Source organism: Acomys minous, assembly GCF_964271855.1.
Source record: "Acomys minous genome assembly, chromosome: 19".
Classification (NCBI taxonomy): domain Eukaryota; kingdom Metazoa; phylum Chordata; class Mammalia; order Rodentia; family Muridae; genus Acomys; species Acomys minous.
Genome location: NC_140499.1, coordinates 12,332,556 through 12,358,605, shown reverse-complemented (window position 1 = coordinate 12,358,605; position 26,050 = coordinate 12,332,556). Strand labels below are relative to the sequence as shown.

The following is a 26,050-nucleotide window of genomic DNA, read 5'->3' as shown; positions in this document are numbered from 1 at the left end:
ACGTTCTTGTGTTGGATGACTAATATTTAGTATTAATTTATTATTTAAATAAATCTATGGTTACTCCTTAACCAGATTTACACTCAAATAACCACACAGAGAGACTAGGATCTACTTAATTAGCCTCTAGAACAACGTTGTGCAATAATTCCTCTATCCTAAGCCTCCAAGCTAATATAGCTTCCTTCCATTCTGATTTCCCACATTATACTTGCTCTTTTCTCATCTCCTAGGTCCAGCCCGTTCTTCCTGGTGCTTCCTGGTCCTCTCCTCATGGCTCTATCCTCTCCTTCCTGCTTTTTCTCCTCCCCGCACTGGACCAGGATGTCCCACCCTAGTCTCTGTTATTGCCCAGCGTTGGCTAGTTGGCTTTTATTGGCAACACAGGGAACAAATGGTGGCATATTTACACAAAATTGAGACAGGAGATACTTAGAATAAACATCACAAGGCAGTGTCCAGATTGAAGCTGGATAGTGAGGGTAGAGAAATAAGCATTTGAATGAACAAGCATAAACTGTACAAAGACCACAAAGAACATTATGCCAACATTCTTGGATTAAAGGTGTATGTTAGGGGGCTGGAGAGATGGCTCAGCGCTTAAGAGCACTGGCCACTCTTCCAGAGGTCCTGAGTTCAATTCCCAGCAACCACATGGTGCCTCATAACCATCTATAATGTGATCTGATGCCCTCTTCTGGCCTGCAGGTGTACATGCAGATAGAGTACTCATTACATTAAATAAATAAATCTTTAAAAAAAAAAAAGGTGTATGTTAGGGCTGAACCACACCAAACAAGAAACAGGTTTCTATAGTTCACACTCTCAGGGTTCACAGTGGGATCAAATATCCTGAAACAGTGGACAGACTGCTGAGTCACAGCAGACCATCGCTGGCTGCCTCAAAGCCGGACTTCTCCACGAGCTCAAGCTGCCTTTCTCCCCCCTCCCCCCTCTTAACAGTTTGTAAATTTTTGTTGAATTTGTATGTATGGGTATTTAGCCTACAGGTACATATGTGCACTGTGTGCCTGTCTGGTGCCCTCAGAGGCCAGAGGAAAGAGTCAGATGCCCTGGAACTGGATAGCTGGGAGCTGCCATGTGGGTGCTGGGAACTGAACCTGGGTCCACTGGGAGACCAGTCAGAGCTCCTCTTTTTTAAATAATTTTATTTACTTACACTTTTTGTTTGTCTGTTTTAATGTATGAGTGCTCTGTCTGCATGTACACGTGTATGCCAGAAGAGAAGATCAGATCCCTTTATAGATGGTTGTGAGCCACTGTGTGGTTGCTGGGAATTGAACTCAGGACTTCAGGAAGAGCAGCCAGTGCTCTTAACTGCTGAGCAGCCATCTCTCCAGTTCCATGACTTTCTTAGAGATAATTATAAATGTTTTCTTGCCGGGCATGGTGGCGCATGCCTTTAATCCCAGCACTCGGGAGGCAGAGGCAGGTGGATCACTGTGAGTTTGAGGCCATCCTGGTCTACAAAAGCAAGTCTAGGACAGCCAGGACTGTTACACAGAGAAACCCTGTCTTGAAAAACAAAACCAGGAGCTGTCCTTGTTGGTCTTGTCCAAGCAGCTCCCCAGTCACCTTCTTTCCTTCCTTCCCTGTTCTCTTTCTTACAGCAGCACACAGGGTGACTGTGTTGATCACAGTTGCCATGACCTGAACTCACAGCATTTCTGTCGCACTCTTTGTACTAAGTCAGCTTCAATTACTGTGACTTCATTTCTGCTTTTTTATCTACTAACATGTCTAAGGCAAAGACTAATGTCATTGTCACTTTCTAAAGATTACATCTAATATGGACTCCGTGGGCAGAATACAAATGCGAACAAGGCGCACGCTGCGCGGCCACCTAGCGAAGATCTACGCCATGCACTGGGGGTATGATTCCAGGTAAGTGGCGTCATTTCTAAACCCCCACAGAAATTTGGTTTTTGGTTTGTCTTGGTTTTTAATCCCATAAAGAGCCCTTGTTTGCATTTCCTTTGCTCAAATGCAAACCTCATTTGTGAAGTTTTGTAAAAAAACACATCAATTATGAAGTGCGCCTTGCACATTCATTGGCACTCCAGACATTTAGAGGGTTGTCTCAGCCTTGGACCAAAGCCAGAGGCTCCTACTTGCCGAGTAAATGATGCTCAGTCACCACATGTTCAGCCTTGAAGTTTACAAAAAGAGTTTGAGGGCCCAAAAGATGGCTTCTTGGATAAAGGTGTTTGCCGGGCACACCTGTGCCCCCCAAATAAACATACACAGTAATAGAATGCCAATAAACACTTTAAAAGTTTCTAATATAAAAAATAAATGCCCTTCTCAAAAAGATCTTTGTCTAGTGACCTGTGGACACTATGTAGAGGATTTCTTGCTTTGTTCTAGAATTAATATGCCTCCCAATGACAAAATCATTCCACACACTTAGAGCTTAATAAAGGAAGAAAGCTCTCTGATATAACACACGTCCTGTGGAGTGTCCAAAGTGGAGCTGGCCTTGGACAGAAGATTCTACTAAGTTATATGTACCTTAGGCTTGTGTATACCACATATGACACCATCCTTAAATCTCTCTCAGACCACAAGTTTGGCCATTTAGGCAGGTGAGAGATTTACACAACAAAGAGTTTGCATATTGCCAGAATTATTTTAAGTATGCCAGCATATGCTTTTTTCAAATAGTTGTTACCAGGGTCATCTTGCCCACTTGGCAGAATTATGATTTTTTTTTTCCTCAAGGGAACTGCAGCTTTCTGGTTTATGCCAGGACTTGACTGTGGTTGTGACCCTGCACCGTCCCATGCTGCCTGTTAGAGGACTGTTGTTTGATGTGCAGTGGCCTCGTGGCTGGTTGTAAAACAGGGTTGTGTCCTTTGTTTCAGGAATGGAGCCTAGGAGTTGGCCATCCTGGAGAAAAACCCTTACTAGGGTGTTCACTCATCTCTCACTGGGCTGGGCCGCACACCAGTTACTGTTGGGGTGTTTTTGGAGGAGCATTCCTTGGACTAAATTATCCTCTCTATGAATTTAATGTCTTCAAGGCAGATTAGTAAACCGTTTATAACAGCAGTTTGTTTTGTTTTGTTGTTTTTTTGAGACCTTTGCCTGCAGGGAAGAAAACAGAGTGGTTTGGGTAATTGTATTTCCTGTGTATCTTTTACATTTTGTCTGTGGTAAAAAGGCAAAGTTTCAGAGTAAAAAGCCAGCGAGAAGATAAATAAGTCGATAAATGAGACAGGGTTTCTCTATGTAGCACTAGCTGTCCTGGAACTCACTCTGTAGACCAGGCTGGCCTGGAACTCACAGAGATGCACCTGCCTCTACCTCTGAAGTGCTGGGATTAAAGGCGTGCGCCACCAAAGTGTTCGGTATGAAACATATTGTCTTTAAACGTTGGAAGAACAGTTTTAATATACAAGTTTTATTAGAAAACGTGGCCAGGTGTGGTGGCGCACGCCTTTAATCCCAGCACTCGGGAGGCAGAGGCAGTTGGATCGCTGTGAGTTCGAGGCCAGCCTGGTCTACAAAGTGAGTCCAAGACAGCCAAGGTTACACAGAGAAACCCTGTTTCGAAAAACCAAAAAGAAAAAAAAAAAAAAAAGAAAACCTGTTTTCTCTTCTGAAGTGTCCTTCAAAGATAAAATGCACAACTAAGTACTAAGTACTAAGTGACTGTCTTTCCCCTCAGGGTCACGTCAAGTGTCAGATTGTTCTTGTGTTTCCCCTCTAGGCTCCTGGTCAGCGCTTCCCAAGATGGAAAGCTAATTATTTGGGACAGCTACACGACAAACAAGGTAGACTTTCCTCATCTTTCTCTTAAAGGCTCTTGTATTTGTTTACCTCCCAGCAGTTCTCCCTTACTCAGGGCCCTTTCTGAGAGGCGTTTATTCCAGCTTCACACCAGTTCCTGTGACGCGTTTGCTTTTCATGTCAAGCTCTTCTTGTTCCTGGGGACAAGCTACAAGAACAGTTTCAGTGTGTGTTTGAGAGTCAGTCAGCCTCCCTCTCTCCTTCCCTCCTCCTCCCTTTCCTTTCTTCCTCAGGCTCATATTTAGCCCAGGCTAGCCGTGAGCTTACTAGGTAGCTGAGGCTGGCCCTCAGCTCCTGCCTCTGCCTCCACTCTGCTGAGTTTACAGACACCTAAAACCACACCTGTCTTTTGAGGATTGTCGGGTTTTTTGTTTTTGTTTTTGTAAGATTTATTTTTATTTATTATGTATACATTGTTCTGCCTGCAGGTCAGAAGAGGGCACCAGATCCCATTACAGATGGTTGTGAGCCACCATGTAGCTGCTGGGAATTGAACTTTAGGACCCCTGGAAGAGCAGTCAGTGCTCCTAATCTCTGAGCCATCTCCCCAGCCTGAGGCCTGTCACTTGTATATAAATATGAGCTTTCAATTTTTTCCAACTCCTGGAATGAAATAGTACTGACGTTTTTGTTTCTATGATAGATGGCTACTGGAAAGGTTTTCCTTGGCTCAGCCTGGAGACTGCTCTGGTTTTCTGGATGACTTAGAAGTTAGACAGGTTACATTTGTTTAGATCTCCTAGTGAAAATCTTTGAGGGGGCATATTTTACAAATCAAATGCTCTTGCGCCATGTGTACACTAGCAGTAATTGACTAAGCAATCGAAGCAGGGTTTTGGGGAGATGAACAATAACTTAGCCTTTCTCCTGAGGTGCCAGGGCTTAGACTTAGGATCTGACCTGAGAGAGTAGGTGCTATGGCCCTGGGTTGCACACTCAGCCTGGTTCAGACTTTAAAGGTAACTATATATGCGATCTAACAGTGTTTGGGTCCCAGTCTCATTCAGAGCCATTTTCCTAAAACAAAAAACCAAATATGCTGTTATGACATTAGTTTAGGTCAAGAGGAAGCCTAGTAGTCCACAGCATGCGTGCACACTGTATGGGCTTGGCCTCGGTAAATCAAGCATCTTCAGCTTTTCCACATGGCCTGCTTAGAGGTTTAGCTAGACCATTGCATCCCCCCTTTGAGATCCTGGACCGTGTGCCTGTTAATCCAGGGGCACTCCTGCAGGCGCCAGTCAAGTTGTCTCTTCTACTTCTCAGTCCCCTGGCTTTCAGGGTTCAGGGGTCAGGTGTAGGAGATTCCTCTTGGGGGTGTTACTGAGCCAGTGATTTTGCTAAAAGCTTCCTTCGTATTTTACATCTAGTTCAGGAGGCAGAGGCAGGCAGATCTCTTACACAAGTGAATTCCGGATAGTGTCTCAAAAAAAAAATCAAAACTGGTAAATCTTTTATTAAATATATATTTTTTTAATTTTTTATTTAAAAAAATTGAGAGTGGGGTGTCACTGGAGAGAGCCCTCACATGCTTAAGAGCTCCTGCTGCTCTTGCAGAGACCCAAGTTTGCTTCCTAAAACCTCTCTCATGGGGCTCACAACTCCCTCTAGCTCCAGCTCCAGGGAGGGGCCTGAGGCTCTGGGGGCACCTGCACTAAGTGCACATTGTCACACACACAGAGACACAGAAAGGGACATCCTGTGTGCCTGTGGTGTTTCCAGGTCCCAGGTGCCCTTTCCCGGGCTCAGATGTGTTTTCTCAGCCGCGCCTAATTTCTACCAATGCTTGCCTCATCAGAAGCAGGTTTAGGCATGAATTGACCGCCCTCGAAGGCCTTCCCCATAACTGTCCCCGTGCCTCTGTGCACTGCTTGTGTGGTAGATGCACGCCATTCCGCTGAGGTCCTCCTGGGTGATGACCTGCGCCTATGCCCCGTCCGGGAACTACGTGGCCTGTGGAGGCTTGGACAACATCTGCTCCATATATAACCTGAAGACCCGAGAGGGCAATGTGCGCGTGAGCAGAGAGCTGCCGGGGCACACAGGTGAGCGATTTAACCTCGCAGCGTCCTCAGCCTTCCCCCTTCCTGACAGCTGACCAGGGAGGGATTCCTGGCTGATCATGTTCAGGTGGCCCAAGGAAGAGACAAGCAGAAATCACTGTGACTTAAAAACCAGTAACTCATAGCGTCCGTGATGATGGTCAGTTTGTTGCTTTAGTTTGGTGCTAGGGATTGCAATTGGGGCCTTGAACTCACTGAATATGCATTCCCCCATGGATTTTTTTCTCTCTCTCAAATATAGCTTTATTGCTTATAAACATACACATTTGCTTCCGCCCCACCCCCACCCCAAAATCTAAAGAATCATATTTTAGAAAGCAAATGCAGCGTTCTGTACTTTGTACCACCCTGGAACAGGGTTTGGGATTGGATAGTCTGTGCTAGTGCAGTCATTTACGTCAGCAGATGTGCTGTCACTGTGCAGCAGTACTTACCCCCCAGGCCCGGTGAGTTACTTAGCAAGTCTCTGTCACTCACTCCCTTCCTGTGTGTGATCTGGGCACTGCCAGTTGAGCACAGTTTTCAGCCTTAGAATGGGTTTCCCTGCCATTTGCGGACTCTGGGATGCTGGTGTTGAATCATGGAGATGCAGCATTTCCCATAAAGCCTTCAGTCTCTTTAGGGTCTTCTCCATGGCCTGCTCTGCCATGCCTTAGAGGAACTGGTTAAGGTGGCCTCTCTCAGGTGGGTCCAACCTGCAGCCTCCAGAATGCATGGAGCCCTGGAGAACTAGGAACAAAGCCCAGCGCATCATAAATGTGCTGAGAAGAAAAACCTCATTTTGTCACAGTTTTTAAAAATCCAGTTGTATGGTTGGTTCTTAAGTATGAATTTTATAGACCACCATGATGTGTCACCGTGTTGCAGTTAAACACACGGGGCTGCTGATAGGCTGCCGTGCTTGACACAAGTCACTGGAGTGCCCAGTGTGATACAGTAACCTCAGGGGAGGCTGGGAAATTTTAGTGGCAGACAGCAAGGAGTTGGGATTATTAAAGCAGAGCTTTGTGCCCCACTAGTGAGGCACTGTTGCCTGGAGTTAGGGTTCTTGTCCCATTTCTGTGTCACTGGATCAGAGATGACCTGACACTTGCTGCTCTCTGCTGCAGGCTACCTGTCCTGCTGCCGGTTCTTAGATGACGGACAAATCATTACAAGTTCAGGAGACACGACATGGTATGTTTATTCAAAAGAAGCCTGGCTTAGTGGGTACAGACACTGGGGAGGGGTAAGCTCATTAGTGTCCGCTTGTGTTTCCTCACAGACACTGGGGGGCGTGGCCTTTTGTGTCTGCTTGTGCTTCCTCACAGACCCTGGGGGGCGTGGCCTTTTGTGTCTGCTTGTTTCCTCACAGGCCCTGGGGGCGTGGCCTTTGTGTCTGCTTGTTTCCTCACAGACCCTGGGGGCGTGGCCTTTGTGTCTGCTTGTGTTTCCTCACAGACCCTGGGGGGCGTGGCCTTTGTGTCTGCTTGTGTTTCCTCACAGACCCTGGGGGGCATGGCCTTTTGTGTCTGCTTGTGTTTCCTCACAGACCCTGGGGGGCGTGGCCTTTTGTGTCTGCTTGTGCTTCCTCACAGACCCTGGGGGGCGTGGCCTTTTGTGTCTGCTTGTTTCCTCACAGACACTGGGGGCGTGGCCTTTTGTGTCTGCTTGTGCTTCCTCACAGACCCTGGGGGGCGTGGCCTTTTGTGTCTGCTTGTGTTTCCTCACAGACACTGGGGGCGTGGCCTTTTGTATCTCTTGTGTTTATTCACAGTGCTTTGTGGGACATCGAGACCGGGCAGCAGACTACAACCTTCACAGGACACTCGGGCGACGTGATGAGCCTGTCCCTGAGTCCTGACTTGAAGACCTTTGTTTCTGGTGCTTGTGATGCGTCTTCAAAACTGTGGGATGTCCGAGACGGGATGTGTAGACAGTCTTTCACGGGACACATCTCAGACATCAATGCTGTCAGTGTAAGTGAAGAATGCTTGCTTGTTTGTTTCGGGAACAGGACCTTATGTAGCCCAGGCTGCCCTATGTAGCTGAGGGTAACTTGGACCTCCTGATCTTGCTACGTCCACTTCTCAAAAACTTACTGTGTTTAAAGTGCTGGATTACTTTCATTGATTTTTACAACCAGTGTGCTCTTACAACAGCAAATAACAGACCTTGCTTTTTAAATTCAAATCCTTACACTTGAGCGCTTATCCTTGGACAGGATGCAAGCTTCATGCCCACAGTGAGGAGGGACAGGGTGTCATTAGTGGGCAGGTAGCCTGCTAGGTGCTCACTGTGTGCTTAGATGAGAAAGCATCCTGTATCTCAGGGAACCCCACAGGCATGCAGTAAAAAAGAGGGTGCTGCTTTCCGCAGAGAGTTGAACCCCTGCCCCCCGTGAATGCTAGACAGGTGTTTATGGCTTGTTTGTGGATTTGCTTACTGTTAGTATGTTAAGTTTGCGTGTGAGTGACGTGGGGTGCATGTGCAGGGGTATGGGGTAGGTGGTACGTGCAGAGGCACTGCTCCACTATAGTTCCTAAGCCAGGCCGCGCCGAACTGAAGCTTGGCTTCTTGGCTGAGCTGCTTCATCAGCAACTTCTCAGATCATCTGCCCGCCTCTGCCCACCATGCTGGGGTTGTAAGGCCCACTCAGCCATGCTCAGCTTCTCACACTGGAACTGGGGGTTCAAACGCAATGTCCTCATCTCGTCATGTATACAAAGAAAGCACTCTCTCGCCGTGTTGTATGATGGGGTGGCGGGGTACCATGGCAGGGTCTGGGCCAGGGTCTACTCCCTGAGGTATTACATGCCGTGCACATGATCTGGTATAAAGGAGGTTTATTGTGGGAGATGGGAGGGGCCGTGAGGAAGGGATAGAGTGAGTGGGCCATGAGGGCAGGTAGAGAAAGGGAGCAGCCATGACAGGGGGAGTTGGGTAGGAGAGAGGGGGGAGGGAGAAGGCGAGAACAGAGAGATTGAGAGAGCCGGGCTGGTGGGCGGGTCCTTTTCTCCCTGCACATACCTGGCATGCCTGGCACATCGCTAGGACCCTGAAGGCAGGCCAGCTGAATCGCATGCACACTAACACCCAGCCCCACAATCGGGACTCTATAAGGACTGGTGCTGTTTTCATACTCAGCTTTGTCTGTCTGTGGAGACAAGACATTAAGTACCGTCTCTGTGAAGCTGTTACTACACACTAAGGCTCCCTTTTGAAGTGAAATCATTGAAAGAAAAGTATTGTATAAGAAGGCTAGGCCGGGGCTGGAGAGATGGCTCAGTGGTTAAGAGCACTGCCTGCTCTTCCAAAGGACCCAGGTTCAATTCCCAGCACCCACATGGCAGCTCACAACTGTCTGTAACTCCAAGATCTGACACTTTCACACCAGTGCACATAGATTAAAACTAAATAAAATGTTAAAAAAAAAAAAAAGGCTAGGCCATGGTGCCAAAGCCTTGGTCCCAACACTTTAGAGACAGAGGCAGGGGAATTGTTGCAAATTTGATGCCTTCTGTCTTCAAAAAACCAAGAGTGGGGCCAGTACTCCGGAGGTAGAGGAGGGCAGATCTCTTGAGTTCAAGGCCAGCCTGGTCTACAGAGCAAATTCTAGGCCAGCCAGAGCTGCAGAGAAACCGTGTCTTGAAATACAAAGGAAAGAAAGAAAGAAAGAAAGAAAGAAAAGAAAAGAAAAACAAAAACAAGAGTGAGTCCTGAAAGATTTGATAACAGAAGGCAGTGTCCAGACACAGGAGCAGAGGGAAGTAGTCAGTGAGAGTTTGGAGAAGCCTTTGAAGTTCACAGTAAGCCCACATAGTAGGAAGGAAGAACTTAGTCAGTGGTCCTGGGTCCTGGAGGCTTCCGGGACTCTATGGGGAAAGTTCTTCCTGTTTGGAGTGGAGAAGCCATGACCACTGAGAGTAGCTTCAGCCATTTCCAGGAACCTGTGAGCCCAGTGGAGCTGCTGTCCTGCAGCCCCCACCCCCTGCCTGTGGGGCTGCTAAACAGTGGGAGACTGTCTCCTGTGCTTACTAGCAGGATGGAAACAACACTGCCCCACCATGGAAATCCTCTTCACACTTCCCGTGGCTAGTCAGAGCTGAAACAGAAAAAAGGTGTGTTAGGAAGCTGAAAAAAATATTGCCACTACATTTAGTAGTTAGAAATACATTTAATTGAACCAGTTATATCCGTCAGCTTATGACAGTATTGAATTATTAGTTAATTTTTTTGACTTTTTGAATAATTAAGTAGTAATTAATCTTTACACCTAGCAGTGCAGCTGAGTGGTCCAGCAGTTGCGTAGCATGCATGAAGACCATGCCTAATCCCCTACACAGAAAAAGAACACACAGTTGCTGCCAGGAATTTAGTGAATGGCATAGCAGAACATCACTAGAAAAAGTAACAACTGGGCAACTGCTTGAGTACTAAGAAAATCAAGTTGAAGCCCTACTTTGAAGGCTGTTTATCAAATAATTACAGATTATTCACTAAAAGTAATGACTTGGGAGGCAAGGCAGGGGGATCGCTGTGAGTTCGAGGCCAGGCTGATCTACAAAGCGAGTCCAGGACGGCCAAGATAACATAGAGAAACCCTGTCTCAAAAAGCCACAAAACAAAACAAAAAAAGTAATGAAGGAAGCTGGGAGGATGACTCAGTTGGTATTCACTGTGCAAGTGTGAGGACGTGACTTTGATCCACAGAACTCAAAAGTAAAAGATTCCTGGTGGCACTCAGAGGAAGGACAGCAGGTTACCAGGAAGAGACTTGATACCCTATGAGCATATACAGGGGGAGGTAATCCCCCTCAGGAACAGTCATAGGGGAGGGGAATAAGGGGAAAATGGGAGGGAGGGAAGAATGGGAGGACACAAGGGATGGGATAACCATTGAGATGTAACAAGAATAAATTAATAAAGGAAAAAAAAATTCCCAGCGCTGCAGGGCAAGAGACGGTACTGGGGCTTGCTCTGCAGAGCCAGGTTCAGTGAGAGACCTTGTCTATAAGCAACAGCAAACACGCAATAGAGAGCGATTGGAGAAGATACGTGATGCTGCCCTCTGGCCTCATGGAGTGCACTCACAGGTACAGGCATGTAAGTAATGAAAGAGAGCTGGGTGTGGTGGCTGGAATCTCAGTGCTCAGGAGGTAGAGGCAGGAGGATCACAGGTTCAAGGCCAGGCTCAGCTACTCAGTGAGTTCAGGGCTAGCCTGGAATACAGGAGCTCCTGTCTCAAAAATGAGCAAAAAAGGTAATGAAGGAAATCTAGCGGCGAAGGCTAAGCACACATGACTCCGTAGAACCTTAAAACTTCTGCATACTTTTCTGAAGTAAGCAGGGTTAATGATAAAACTGTCAAGTCACATTTGTAGCAAATAAAACCAATTTACAGCCATTTTGTTCCTAACACCCATGATTCAGTTGCAGAAAACATAAACATCACGACAGAGCAGTTCCCAGAAGGTGGAAATGTGCTTTTCCTCTGTGGAAAGGCATGTTGACTAAAGCTAAACCAACAAAACCACTACTCATGCACCTGTCATGCCTGCGTCTCTACCGATCACTTCATCTCCAGTATAAGTGGACGTTGTCTATTTTCCCTTTTGGGGGCCTATGTAGATATGTACAATGTGTGTGTGCATGTCTGTGCATGTTTAAACACCTGTGTGTGTAAGCCAGAGGCTGATGTTGGGTGTCCTCTTCACCTTAGGCCCTGGGGCAGGGTCTCTCAGTTGAGCCAAGAGGTCCTCTGTACTTGTCTAGCTAGCTTGCTTCGGAAACCCCATCCCTGCTACCCAAATGCTGAAGTATAGGCAGGCCTCCACACATGGTGGCATTTACATGGGTGCTGGGGCAGGCCTCCACACATGGTGGCATTTGCATGGGTGCTGGGGCAGGCCTCCACACATGGTGGCATTTGCATGGGTGCTGGGGCAGGCCTCCACACATGGTGGCATTTGCATGGGTGCTGGGGCAGGCCTCCACACATGGTGGCATTTACATGGGTGCAGGGGCAGGCCTCCACACATGGTGGCATTTGCATGGGTGCTGGGGCAGGCCTCCACACATGGTGGCATTTACATGGGTGTTGGGGCAGGCCTCCACACATGGGGGCATTTACATGGGTGCTGGGGCAGGCCTCCACACATGGTGGCATTTACATGGGTGCTGGGGCAGGCCTCCACACATGGTGGCATTTGCATGGGTGCTGGGGCAGGCCTCCACACATGGTGCATTTACATGGGTGCTGGGGCAGGCCTCCACACATGGTGGCATTTGCATGGGTGCTGGGGCAGGCCTCCACACATGGGGGCATTTACATGGGTGCTGGGGCAGGCCTCCACACATGGTGCATTTACATGGGTGCTGGGGCAGGCCTCCACACATGACTGGCATTTAAATGGGTGCTGGGGCAGGCCTCCACACATGGTGGCATTTGCATGGGTGCTGGGGCAGACCTCCACACATGGTGCATTTACATGGGTGCTGGGGCAGGCCTCCACACATGACTGGCATTTACATGGGTGCTGGGGCAGGCCTCCACACATGACTGGCATTTACATGGGTGCTGGGGCAGGCCTCCACACATGGTGGCATTTACATGGGTGCAGGAGCAGGCCTCCACACATGGTGGCATTTACATGGGTGCTGGGGCAGGCCTCCACACATGGGGGCATTTACATGGGTGCTGGGGCAGGCCTCCACACATGGTGCATTTACATGGGTGCTGGGGCAGGCCTCCACACATGGTACATTTACATGGGTGCTAGGGCAGGCCTCCACACATGACTGGCATTTACATGGGTGCTGGGGCAGGCCTCCACACATGACTGGCATTTACATGGGTGCAGGGGCAGGCCTCCACACATGACTGGCATTTACATGGGTGCAGGGGCAGGCCTCCACACATGACTGGCATTTACATGGGTGCAGGGGCAGGCCTCCACACATGACTGGCATTTACATGGGTGCTGGGACAGGCCTCCACACATGGTGCATTTACATGGGTGCTGGGGCAGGCCTCCACACATGGTGGCATTTACTGGGGTGCTGAGCTCCATACTCATAGGTACACAATGAGTACCCTTTCTGCTGAGTCATCTCCGCAGCCCCAATGTGCTGTATTTTCTAAAAATCTTTTCAATTTATTTTTCATAATAGGATTCACAAACATCTATAAATAGTAATACTTGACTTACTTACGATCAACATGGGGCTTTCTGGCCTGCTCTGTTTCTGACTTGTATGTAGGAGCCTCTTCTTTAGCATGCTGGTGGCTCCTGATCTTGGCAGGCCACTGCGCTGATACTAATCTTAGTGTGGACATGCACCCCATGCCTGCTGCCACAGCGCAGTGCAGCCCACCGCTCCTGACTCCTAAGTGACTGGCACATAGTAACACTAGGCTGGAATGTTTTCATCAGACAGGTTGCGGACCATGGGCAGTGTTAAGAACACTGTGTGCTGAACAATGGGCCATGCATTTTGCATTGCATATGCTCTTCATGCCTAATTCGTAAACTAAAATTAATTAAAGCTCAGAAGATAGATAGATAGATAGATAGATAGATAGATAGATAGATAGATGTATGTCAGTCTTAGGCAAGGTGTGTGGCTCATACCTGTAATCCCAGCACTTAGAAGGCTGAAGCAGGAACATTGTGAGTTCTGGGCTAGCCTGGGCTACATGATGAGACCCGGTCTTTTGTAAAAAGAAACAAACTCAGCAGTCACTGACGTGGAAAGAAGCAAAGTTCAACTTTAAGCGTGCCTCATCTCACCTCCCACTCCAGGTGCTCCATAGTCTCAGTATGAGTCTATTCTGGTGTGGATGTGCCTCACGATACCTGCAGTGCCAGGTGCTCTGTCTCCATGGTCTAGCCTGGTGTAGATGTGCCTTGCCACACCTTCAGCGCCAGATGCTCTGCCTCCATGTTTTTTGTGTTCTCTTGTTTTTCTTTCTAGTTCTTCCCGAGTGGCTATGCCTTCGCCACGGGCTCTGATGATGCCACTTGCCGACTCTTTGATCTCCGTGCAGACCAGGAGCTACTGCTGTATTCTCACGACAATATCATCTGTGGCATCACTTCGGTGGCCTTCTCAAAGAGCGGGCGCCTCCTGCTGGCTGGCTATGATGACTTCAACTGCAGTGTGTGGGACGCCCTGAAAGGAGGTCGGGCAGGTTAGTGCTGCAGCCAAGGCAGGCTCTGTCCTCAGGAAGCATGAAGAGACTCCCGCCAGATACTGAGGCCTCCTGGGCATCTTGGAGCTTTCAAGATGGCAGCTGGGTGGCTCTCCTTCATATTCTTCATTACCTTTGATGGTAATTGGAGCACATGTCCTATTAGGGCAGGGTGTGGTGGCACACGCTTTTAATCCCAGCACTCAGGAGGCAGAGGTAGGTGGATCACTGTGAGTTTGAGACTAGCTTGGTCTACAAAGTGAGTTCAGGACAGCCAGGGCTACACAGAGAAACCCTGTCTCAAAAACAACAAAAACAAAGAACAGGAAAAAAGAAAAAGAATGACATTAGGGCCCATAATGATAAATTTAGGCCTCAAGAACTGTTAATATAAATCGGTGCTGCCTTTCACAAATCGATTTTCTTCTTCTCACGTCCCAGTTTGTTTTGTTATTTATTATTCTGAGACAAGCCCTTACGCTATTCAGTGCCTGGAGCTCACTGTTAAACCCAAGCTGGCCTTGTGCCATATCACCCCACCTCAACCTTCCAAACGTTGGGATTGCGCGTGAATGGCACTGTCATGCCAGGCTAAGCCATTGTTCTGTAGCCAATAGGAAGCAAGGTTTCTGCTGTGGCTCCTCCTCTTGAGGCTGCCCCTGAGGACAGGACAGGCTGTCTTCCAGACCTCCCCTGGGGCCTTCCACTGCAGGTCCCAGTTAAAAGGCAACACAGCAACCACACTGGGGCTGGAATTAAATGGGGTGGTTTTTAAATTTTAACTAAAAACAAGTTAAAATTATACTCTAGGAATCAAATGGCTCGAGGTGGGTTTTTATTGTAACACAGCAAACCTAGTTTCTGCACCCCAGGGTAAACTGGTAGGGTGCAGCGGTGTACACCTGTAACCCTAACACGTGGGAGAGAGGCAGGAGGCCAGCCTGGGGCAATCCCATCTCAAAATACCACTTTAAATAGTATGCCTGTGTTACTGCCATTTTTTTGTAACATACATACCTCTGCCCTGAAACTTCTGCCCTGCGTTCCACACTACTTCCAAGACGGATTCAAGAGGAAAGCCAGGATCACAACTTAGCACATCAGCTCTAGTCTCCGTTCTCACCAATCTCAACTGACTTCCTCCCAGCCGTGAGATGTGTTAGCAGCCCTAGTGAGTAAATCTCTAGCTGGCATAGGATGGCTGGTCACGTGACTGGTATCATGGAAGAAGAGCAGACTAGGGCGGGGGCTGTCACCTCTCCTGGCCACTTGCTGACACAGTCCTATGTTGACATCCTGGTCCCTGTTTAGTGCTAGATCCCTGTTTCTACTGCTTACACCCCTGTTGCTGTCTTGTGTCTCTTTTGCTCAGTCCCCACCTTTAGAACCCCTCAGAGTTGTTAGGCTCTGCACACGCAGGCTCTTAGCACCGCCAGGGAATAATGTTCTGCAACCTGTTATCAAACTGCAGAGTTCAGAGTTTGAAAATAACCTGTTGCCCAGTGCCAGTGGCTCCGTAAGGTACTTTGTATTTGGCTGTTAACTCAAGTTGCTTAAGTTACGCTTAAGTTTCAGGCTTGCTTTGCTGATCGCTGTCTTCAAAGCTGGTTCCGCAGAATGACTTGCTTTTAAGGCAAATCCAGAGTTGGATGCAGCTCCCTCAGTCTTCTCCCGGGGAATGGGAAGGCGACCCACTGTGCTTTCTTGTTACTTTTTAGTTCAACCCATGATGGTAAATTTGTTAAACATTGCCAGACTGGAGACAGTATAGAGAGTGGAAATGTTTAAAGAGAGATGTTAAATTAATGTATTCTCATTTCCGTTTTAATATTGCATTTTTCACTCCCTCAAATCTTAGAGCTGTTCATTATGTTCTGTGTAGTGAACAGGGTGGGTGAGTCTCAAGTCACTGCAAAACAAACAACTCATGAGCTGGATGGCTGCACACTGTTATAACCAATGTTTGTGTTTGGTGGTGAACAAAAAGAACCGTATGATTTTGGTAATAAGAGGAAGGCAACTGTCTTGTTCTTGTGGGTAAAAGTATACTGCATTGAACTTTTATTCAAAAACTTGTTTTTAACAAAAGTATCACAGCTCAATAGCAAAACTAGAATATCACAAAATTACAAAAGATGTGGAATTTGCCTTAGAAAGAAAAATTACAAAGCACCAGGTACAATGGCACACACTCACCATCTCTACACTGGCGAGGTAGAAGCAGTATAGGGATTTGAAGATTGTTTTTGGCTGGTACCAAGGTCAATATCTGCCAGGGCTTTGTGAGACCCTGTTCAGTTTTCTTTTCTTTCTTTCTTTTTCTTTTTTTTAAGATTATGACTTTTCAATTTTTAAAAACACAAATTGATGTTCATGTCAAAAATCAAGTAACCCATGGTGTATTTTGTTGATATGCCTTACATAGCCTAGCAGCAGTCTCCCCAAAATGCTGTGCGTTTTTCAATTACCAACTGCATTGTAATGTACAACTTTTGCAGTTCTAAAACTCCAGTTTTAACTCTGTATTGACCTTTCTTTGTAGGTGTCCTTGCTGGTCATGACAACCGTGTTAGCTGCTTAGGTGTGACTGACGACGGCATGGCTGTGGCCACTGGCTCCTGGGACAGTTTTCTTAGAGTCTGGAATTAATCGTGTCATCTTCTCTGGTCGCCAATGGTATATGGAGAAATCCATGCTACAGCCTATAGCTGTGAGAAAAAACTCTGCCTTCTATTTGCAGATGAAGATTTTTCTATTGATGAGTATATACAAAAAGCAGCGTTCAATAAACTGTAGTTTATTGAAACTGTTGTAACAAAAATGGTAGTAAAAGAAACAATCAAGACTAAGAGGTCCCTTGCCGAGGTCAAAGGTCAGGGTATTAACTGAGCAGTGTGGTGACTTTAACCCTGACCGATTCTTGCTTGTGCTAATTAATTTTCTGTAGATAAGAGTGCACACTCTATAGCAGACGACCATTGTGTTTGCATTTTGTTAGAGACTACCCTTGAACTTTGTATATACAGGAAATGTCACGTTTTTCCAAGTGTTGTCATGGAAGAGGCAGGGCCTGTGATGAGGAGGTGGTGCTGCAGATACATGTGCTGTCTGAAGAAGTCCCTTTGGAGTCTGACATCACATTTGAACCTGAGAGCCCCTACCGGCTTCGTGATTAGGAGAGCTGATAGGTGAGGGGGCGCTGAGGGAGCTGGTTTTGGCCATGCTAGGAATTTAGTAAGTGGTCATTTTCAGTCCTTTGCGGGGACAGGTGGCGTGAAGGCCCAGGGTAAACACTTCACTTTTGACAGAGGGGACAGGCTGAAGAAATGTCATTACAGCTTCTTGTATTAGTAAGCAGCAGACATGGGTATTGGATTTTTGGTATTCTAAAAGGCTGAGCCCTTTGAACCGTTGCACCTCACTGTTGATTTCATTCTGAAACCAAGTATAGAATGTACTAGTATTTCAAAGTTCGATAAACCCTGACTTGTCCGTGCATCTGAAGACTCTTGTCCAGTGTTCTCTGTAATAGGTAGGACACTGTCCTACCTTTAACATTTCTGAGAAATGTGAACTCATCCACTGAGCTGGCACTACTTATATTAGATGGCTTTATGAATTCTAGGTATGTAATTAATGTAAGCAGGTACAAATGCGTTTCCCTGTGGGGGTGCTGCAGAAGGAACTCAGGCCTTGAGCTACCAGGCAAGTGCTCTGCTGACTTACACCCTAGCTCCTCAGATGGAAGCGCTCTGCTGCCATGCAGTGCTGCCCTCGGTAGCATGGCAGACTTGTTTCTAAGTAGCTTACTGCAAAGCATGTCTAGAGCTGAGCAACCCTCGAGCCTACACCATTGTCTCAAAGGGTTCAGCTGGCAGCAAGCTACGCCAACTGCTCAGTAAAGTGTCTATCACTGAGCTGCCCTGCTTCCAAACTGAGTAGGCACCTCTCCTCTTCAGTTTTCTCTTGCAAATTTAAATGACTGACAATAGCAGACTTAAGTCTTGCTGGGTGCTGCCTCCTTGGGTTGTTTGGATGTATACAGTGATATGTACACTGCTGTTTAGCAGTTTCGGTGTCAAAGTTGATCGCCTGTGACTGTAACCCAAACTGTAGAGTTTTCATCTTTGTGCCGTGAACGTGCCCATGCATGTGACAGCTGTGACAAATCAGCATCAGTTTTGTTTAGATCAGTTGATCTTAAGACAATACAGTGGACAGAGCCACAACCCATACCGCTCCAGGTTTGGACCTGGCTGGGCCAGAAAGGGGATGAAAAACAGACACACAGACACAGGGAAGTGGAGGCCGGGTAGACTGGGCCCCCTGATGGAGAAACTGCAGCACCCAGGAAGCGCAGGGAGTTTGTGCCAGAGCAGCACAGAGAAGTGGTGGTATTGCAAACAGATAAACCAGGAGGCAGGGTTTATGGTACACAGCTGGATGGAGGTTAGCTAATGCCTGCAAGAGCAGTCCCTGTAGGGAAAGCAGGGCAGGCGTCAAGGCTGTAAATATTAGGGGTAGGGGAGCTAAGGAGGACATTTTCTACACATACTGGCAACACTCATACTGAAACCAGGCACGGGACCTCAGCACACGTTCACTCAGGGCTTCCTCAGTTCTCTACAGGATAGAGGTGAACTGAGACAGTATTGAGGAGGAACAGGCCATCAGTAATGGCAAATGTGAGGGCATACTTTAATCCTTAATTTCTGGGATCCCTTTGCTCTTGTCTGTGAAATAGGTTACTTCATAAAGCATGGCACTCTCAAATAGGGTACAATTTATTTAAAAAAAGAAAACCTGACAGTTCTGGGATGCAATCTAGCCTCCCTTAGGTGCTAGATTCCCTGGGATGCAATCTACCCAGGGCTACGTCTGCAGCCTGCCCCACGCTAGCCAGAGCTGAGGCACATTAGAGGATAAGCATCACTCCCCCCAAAAGGGTATGTGTATAAGTTTGCGGTGTAGCTTAGAATCCATCTCAAAACCCCATTCAAAACAGTAGTTGTATCATATATAAGAAATAGATAATGGGGCTGGGGGCTAACCTGGGGTAAAGTGCTTGACACACAAGGCCCTGGTTTCAGTCCTCAGCTATTGGGGGGTTACTTGTGGCCAGTCAAAAGTCATCCTAAGAGAATTCTATGGTCCTGATGATTCTGAGTGTTATTTAGGGCTGGAGAGTTGGCTCGGCTTAGCTGTTAAAGAGAACTTATTACTCTTGCAGAGAACCTGGGTTGGATGGAGTCCCAGCACCCGCATGGCAGCTCAAACATCTGTTGACTCCAGTCCCAGGGGATATGACTTCATCAGACACCAGGCACATACATACATGCACGCAAAACATTCATACACATAAAATGTATTTAAAGGAATGTTCGTTCATGTTAAAGCTTGTGTAGAATAGAACTTAAAAGGTCTCCCTTAGTATGTAGCCGGAGAGGAACCATGGTGAGCATGTGGTTAGCTGTACACAGCACCAACCGCTGACACGGTGTTGACCTTACTCAGGTTGCTCTCTATTGGCTGGTGCCTTTAGGTTTCCCTACAGTTTCTGTTGTAGCTAAATACAGTAGCTTGCCTGAGACTTCCTGAAATTAGCCCACATGATGTGCCTTAGCAGGTTGATAAACAGCATGCATAACATCAAACAAAAGTCATCTGAGATGGGTAAGATTCTTAGCATTTTGCTGTGGCTCCCGCCTTGGCCTCTAGCTGGGTCCACAGGCATGTGCCACTGTGCCACTCACCCCAGGTGTACTGTGAAGGCACATGTTCTTTCCTAAAACACTGTGGCCACCATGTGGTTGAGTAAACACCTCAAAGTGCTGTTCTGCCAGGACATCTCTGTCTACCTGGAGATGGACAAGCTCCAGTTTTGGCAGCTGTGCTTTCAGACTAAATATTCCAGGTCCCCTTCCGTGGTGACACACATGTACTGTACTGAATTCCAGATTTGCCAGCAAGGTGTTGGGACCTGGCACTTGAGGACTAAGTAGTAAGTACCAAGCTGATAGGGTCCTGCCATGTTAAGCTATTAAAAGAGGAATGAAGTTGTGTGGTGGCGCGTGCTGGTAACCCTCACTCGGGAGGCAGCCGGCCAGGGCTGTCGCATGGAGACCTCATCCTGGGGGCTGGAGGGGTGACTCAGTACTTAAACCTGCTTGCTGTTCTCGCAGAGGCCTTGGGTTTAGTTCTCAGTTCTGGTTGCTAGCTGCCTGTAACTTCAATAGATCCAGAGTCTTCCTCTGGCCTCCTCAGGCACCTGCACACACATACATAGTTTCTAAATATTGCCCCCCCCCTTTTTTTAAGGAAAAGAAACTATCTTAAAAATAAAACCATAAAAAGTATCATCTTATTGCTGAGAGTACTCTCCAGTCCTTTGGATCTTAGATTTAGTAGTAAAAGAAGATTTTCTTTAGAAGAGAAACCATTCAGGGAAGGTATGTGGCTATGAATGGCTCGTATTTTGAGCTGTAACACACACTTGTGCTTTGTTACTGACTAGCTTAGAAAAAAACTGAATAAGCAATCCCCCAGATGGAGCTGTCATTTCAATAAGGAACATCTTTCAGGATACACAGATGATGGCAGGCTTGTACAGATACTTAGGTCCTGTGTTCAGATGCCTCTTCTCTGGCCAGTATTAGCTCCTGTTAGAAATTTAAAAGCCACCCACAGGTGAGTCTTTTATAGAGAGAGGCTGTCTTAAATTGTACCTTGCGGAATGTGAAACACACAGCGGGCTCGCTTCTGCTGTTCCTTGGTCACAACAGGTGCTCCCAGGATGTCTAAGGCAGCATTGGTAGCCATAGACAGATGGAACACCTTGTATTTTGGAAATGTTTTCCACATTGACAAAATTTTCTAAAAGTTTCTTTCCTTTCGTAAACCCAGTGGCTGATTTTGTAAAACAGGCATAACAATGTAGCATTATGAGAAAAAAACAAAAAACAAACCTTGTTTCAACTAGTATGGACTGTATCCAGCAAAATTCTCCAGGCCCAGCCCTTTAGCTAGGGCTTCTCTGTCCTTACACAACGGTGCTCCCGCCTATCCCTTTCTTACGGAAGCGGCTTCTCTTTGCACATGTGCATTGTCTCGCCGAAGGCATGAAGTAGCCCATACCTCAAGTGTGTCTTGAAGCTGGTTTGAGTAGTTTCATCTAAGGCATCAAGGAAGTGCTTTTCTTCTCCTAAAATAATTATCAACACATGAAGCCAACTGACTGTGAATGCCAGCCATGTTTAAAGCTTAACCACACAAGCAGAGGACTTGTGCCACGATTCATCAGTGTTCTGAAATATGACAGCGATTGACTCCTTTTGTTTGTACAGTTGCTTGTGAAATGCTGTTGCAGTGAGCTGATACTGTAATCAATAAAGTGCTTTTCACCATCATTCACTGTAACTTTCCTTTCGAGGGGGACCCAAGGTTTCTCTGTATAGCCCTTGCTGTCCTACACTTGCTTTGTAGACCAGGCTGGCCTCAAACTCACAGTGCTCTGCCTGCCTCTGCCTCTGCTGAGATTAAAGGCCTGCACCACCACACCCAGGTGTACCTTTTTTTTTTTTTTTAAAGATTTATTACATATAAACTAATCTGCATGTGTGCCTACACACCAGAAGAGGGCACCAGATCTCATTATAGATGGTTATGAGCCACCATGTGGTTGCTGGGAATTGAACTCAAAAAACTTCTGGAAGAGTAGTCAGTGCTTTTAACCACTGAGTCATCTCTCCAGCCCCATTGTACCTTGTTTTAAGTCAAATTTTAGTAAGACTTTTAAAATTATGCCCTAGAACTAAACTCAAGTCCAGTACTTTCACGATCAGCTCTACTTCCTTGTTTAAATACTGGTCTTTTTCCCACACATAAAAAAGGCAGTAAGGGAGAGACAAAATGTTAGTTTATTGTTAAAGGGCACAAGCAGGTCATGCCCTCCCTTAGTGGGGCACAGGAACCAAGTCTGTAATCCTAGTACTTGGGAGTTAGGGGCAGGAAGATTCCAAGTTTAAGGCCAGTTTGGACTACATGTTAAGACCCTGTCTCAAAAGAAACAAAATCCAAGCTTCACCTGTAGCTCCCTTAGGATAATTTGTTTGTATTTTTTAAATAGTCAAGTCTGCTTATGGTAGAGTTTAAATACTTGTATTGTCCCATTACAATTTTAAGATTAACAAGGAGAGGTATTCTAGGACCTAGGAGGCAAAGACAGGAGGATCTCTTGAGTTTGACGCCACCTTGGTCTACAGAACAAGTTCCAGGACAGCCAGGGCTACACAGAGGAACCCTGTCTTGAAAAAAAACAAGGGTGAATAAAATGTATGTGTTAGTTCTATCTGTTCAGGGAACCTGCTGGCTTAGTACTTTTAAGCTGCACACCTATGCATGGAAAACGTCTTAAACTGTGCCTGACAGTGGTGAGCCAGGTATCTTACGCTTTCTGTGACTGGCCAGTGGAACTCAATGACAGTAAAGCAGTAATCAGAGCCTCAAATGGGAGAGCTTACATGACTACCATGAAAATGATTAGGGCGGGGGGAGAGTTGAAACCACAAAGTCTAACTATGAGATAAATGGTACATTTATCAACTAACAGGTTAATAGGTTTATTTTCATCTTGCAAGCTTGCATACTTATAAAAATGTTTTGTAAAAAGTTTAAGAGCATACAAAGTTTATAAATAAAACTGTAAACAGCCACAGTAAGTCATCAAGTATGTGTGTAGTAACTGAGCAGGAACAGTCATGATTACCATCTGTGTGATGCACAAGCTTAGCCACAGCTGCACTTCAACATTACAGTCCCAGCACCGTGTCTTTATAACTTCATCAGCTGGAACTACACTCTTAACTAATGGTGGAAAGCATTCTGTCCTATGAACACTGGGTCCCAGCCTTAAGAGTACACTGGGACAGCCTGCAGGGCTTCTTGAAACTTGCTGCAGACCCCAAACTACCTTTAGGTTGAGGCTTGAGAATCTGCACTCCTTACAAATTTAAAAGTAATGTTGATAAGCTACTACACTGTAGCTTGCTAATTATGTGACCAGAAGTTCAAGTGCTCTGTGTAACTCTGTAACCTAGGTTAGCAGACCTCAATTGTAGATAGTGGTTTTTCATGTTATTTTCACCTAATCACACTCAGTTGCCTGTACCATTTGGGGGGTTAAAAATCAGCAATAAAAAGGTGGTCACATGGATTTAAATGTTAATACTGTAGCCCACACCCAATCTGCATAAAAACTTAAGTAATTCTGTAACATTTCTATGCCCTAAATAATGATATATAGTATTGTAATAGTATTTAAATATCTTAAAAATAACAGGTGCACACCTTTAATCCCAGCACTTGGGAGTCAGAGGCAGGTGGATCTCTGTGAGTTCCAGGGTGGCCAAGACTACACAGACCCTGTCTTTAAAAAACATAACAAAAAGAGGTACATATACTATGAAAGTAGTGCTGAGGGTTCAAGGAGGAAAAGGCCCCAATCAGAGAGGCATTGAGAATTTGCTGGGTCTCTTTCCCCCATCTCCCCAGTGTGGCTGTATTGAATAGTCAATACTCTTCTGTTTTCAGCCTGAAATGCTAGCTTCAACAGCCCAGTGAAACGCAGTGATGTGGGATGGCACTGCTGAGTCCAGGAAACGATGGCAGGTTAGCACTTTCCTTTTCATAGTCAGGTCAGAAAAGCATGCCTTGCATGTCAAGTATTTCTGTACACACTGTCAAGCAGCTTTTAATACAGAGACAGATATAATACCTGAACAATAAACATTTCTCTAACCTAGAGTTATAATTTTTAATGGAGCCCAAGGAAATTCATGTAATTAAAGTCAAAACTTCCAGGGGGACAAGCCCAGTGTGTCAGAGACTGCAGCTGAGGATGCATTTGTCACAGTCACGTCTCCATGGTTACTTCACCGCACTCCACATGCAGCCCTGGACCCTCCTCTGGCCATTCTTACCCTTCAGACCTTCCACTTCACACTTAGGCAGAACCGCTCTCCTTGCTGGACTCAAGCCTGAAAATGTGCCTAAAGAGACAGAGCGGGAACCCAGACCCAGATTCTCCATGCATGACTATAATGACAAGCCTTTCTACTATTTCACATCAGTTTTAATGGGAAGAAAAGAAAGAGTAAAAACTGCTTAGTTGTGGTTACATCCTTGCTGTGAGGGCGAAGTGATTGTAGGACCCCTGGAGCAGCCCACACTCCCTGGTTTGAACAAAGCTTATAAACAAGCCCACTATATTCCCGTTAGAGAAGGCATCAAGAGCCAGTGCTGAGAAAGGATGAAAAGATCTCTATTTCCTGGATGCCAGGAAGCAGCTGCTCAGAATCACGACAGAAAGCCCTGGGTAAGAGCTGAAGGATCCACCTTCAGGGGCTGCACAGTCCGGCCCACTGTTTCCAAAGGAACTCATCATTCATCCCTAACTAAGGCGAGTGACACGTCACAGCACTTCCGAAGGGCAACCCCCAGACAGCTCGTTACCACAATCTCTGCAAGGCATGGACACTCAGAGTTAGTAATTCGTACTGAGGTGATTTCATAAAAATAACTCTCCCCATGTTCCATGTCCGCTTCCTCCCACAGTGCCGTCATCACAGCAGCCTGTTGTTAGGATTCTTCATTGCTCGAATGTAGAAACTGCTTCGAAAAATTCTCCAGCTCACTTTCAAGTTGAACGGCTTTATTTCTAATTAAAAGACAATGAATAAAAACCAACCTAATTATGCTAACGGTTGATGAGAAAAATACATTCTATCCAGACTTAGAAACAGCCCTCTACGCAGCTGTGGCTGCCCTTTCTGAGATTCACACATGGTGTTACCGTCTGTGCTCCTGTCATGCCCGCACTATCTAAACAGCCTAACATAGCGCTTAAACAGAGTCACACCTTAAGTCACGGTGATGACTGTCTTTGAAACTGACTTTAAGAGAAGTGTAAAGCACTGAATAATGCAACACTACATGCAAGGAAGCTGGTAAGGACCACATTAGAATTATGCTTGATGGAATTGAACTGCCTACGAGAGCAAGGCCTGACTGAACTGCCAGCCGCAGATGTACGTAGTGTACTTTCATACCATGCTAGGGATGTACTCAGAGAAGAGACTCTTATTTGGAGAGAAAAGGGGGTTGTTTTGGTGTCCCTGAACATGTGACTGAGGTCACAGAAGTGAAATGAACATAAGCCACACATGCCCTTGACTATGAGGCAACACGCCTGAAACCCTGGGCAGGAGGGCTGAGCCTAAGTGCTAATTATGATTCCAAACAGCCCTGCCTTGGAAGGCTAGAGTAGCTTCTAAGATGAGCATCAGACAACACTGCTTGATTGCACTGAGTCTTACAGCATACACTTACACACATGGGGGCTGCAGGATCTGTGCCACAGCCTACGGTTTCTAGGTTGGAACCCTGCTTGGCATGGGATTGCTATCCGCAGTTTTCACAGAGTGGAAGTCATGAACACAAACAGGTGCTATGCCACACGGCACTCTTGTGAACGCTCTATCACTAACAGGTCATGAGGACAGCCCTGAATCAGCAGTGCAGCCCCAAGGCATGCGGGCCAGCTCCTAGCGGTGACACTTCTTCCAGAGGATCTGTAACACTCTGCAGCAGAGTGGAAGTCCTTTCTGTCAGGACACCTGAGCTGTCACTGCTTCAAAGCAAGTGTCCTTAGGCCTCAGAAAGATTACCAGCTAGTTTGGGGGCTTTCTGTTTGCTTAAGTCAGGCCTCATGTAGTCTAGGCTGGCCCTGAACTTGCTATGTATCTGAGGATGACTTTGAACCTGCCTCTGCCTCCTAACTGCTGGGCACCCACGTGTGTGCCACAATGCCCAAGTGTCATTCTTTTTTGTTTGTTTGTTTGTTTTTGTTTTTCAAGACAGGTTTCTCTGTGTAGCCTTGGCTGTCCTGGACTCAGTTGTAGACCAGGCTGGCCTTGAACTCACAGCAATTCACCTGCCCCTGCAT

General features: G+C 46.6%; 2 protein-coding genes and 1 long non-coding RNA gene across 7 annotated transcripts in view; 1 reads left to right on the top strand and 2 right to left on the bottom strand.

The window, feature by feature from the left end:
• Positions 1-18,851, top strand: part of GNB4 (G protein subunit beta 4) — a 37,952-nt gene extending 19,101 nt beyond the window's left edge. For all 3 annotated transcript variants that reach the window (XM_084768498.1, XM_084768499.1, XM_084768500.1), the window contains exons 4-10: positions 1,799-1,905; positions 3,734-3,797; positions 5,696-5,858; positions 6,986-7,052; positions 7,633-7,834; positions 13,833-14,049; positions 16,592-18,851. In XM_084768498.1, coding sequence (XP_084624624.1) covers positions 1,799-1,905; positions 3,734-3,797; positions 5,696-5,858; positions 6,986-7,052; positions 7,633-7,834; positions 13,833-14,049; positions 16,592-16,698 — 927 coding nt within the window. In that variant the 3' untranslated portion in view covers positions 16,699-18,851. The remainder of the gene's footprint in view (positions 1-1,798; positions 1,906-3,733; positions 3,798-5,695; positions 5,859-6,985; positions 7,053-7,632; positions 7,835-13,832; positions 14,050-16,591) is intronic.
• LOC311589831 lies at positions 8,687-13,825 on the bottom strand. The gene is made up of 2 exons (XR_014776656.1): positions 13,490-13,825; positions 8,687-9,960 (listed from the first exon to the last, which is right to left on the bottom strand). It is a non-coding gene; the product is annotated as an uncharacterized lncRNA (long non-coding RNA).
• A 5,495-nt stretch (positions 18,852-24,346) lies between the features above and the next one.
• The window catches only part of MFN1 (mitofusin 1), a 51,316-nt gene continuing 49,612 nt past the window's right edge, over positions 24,347-26,050 (bottom strand). For all 3 annotated transcript variants that reach the window (XM_084768487.1, XM_084768486.1, XM_084768488.1), the window contains exon 18: positions 24,347-24,763. In XM_084768487.1, the coding sequence (XP_084624613.1) occupies positions 24,685-24,763 (79 nt within the window). In that variant the 3' untranslated portion in view covers positions 24,347-24,684. The remainder of the gene's footprint in view (positions 24,764-26,050) is intronic.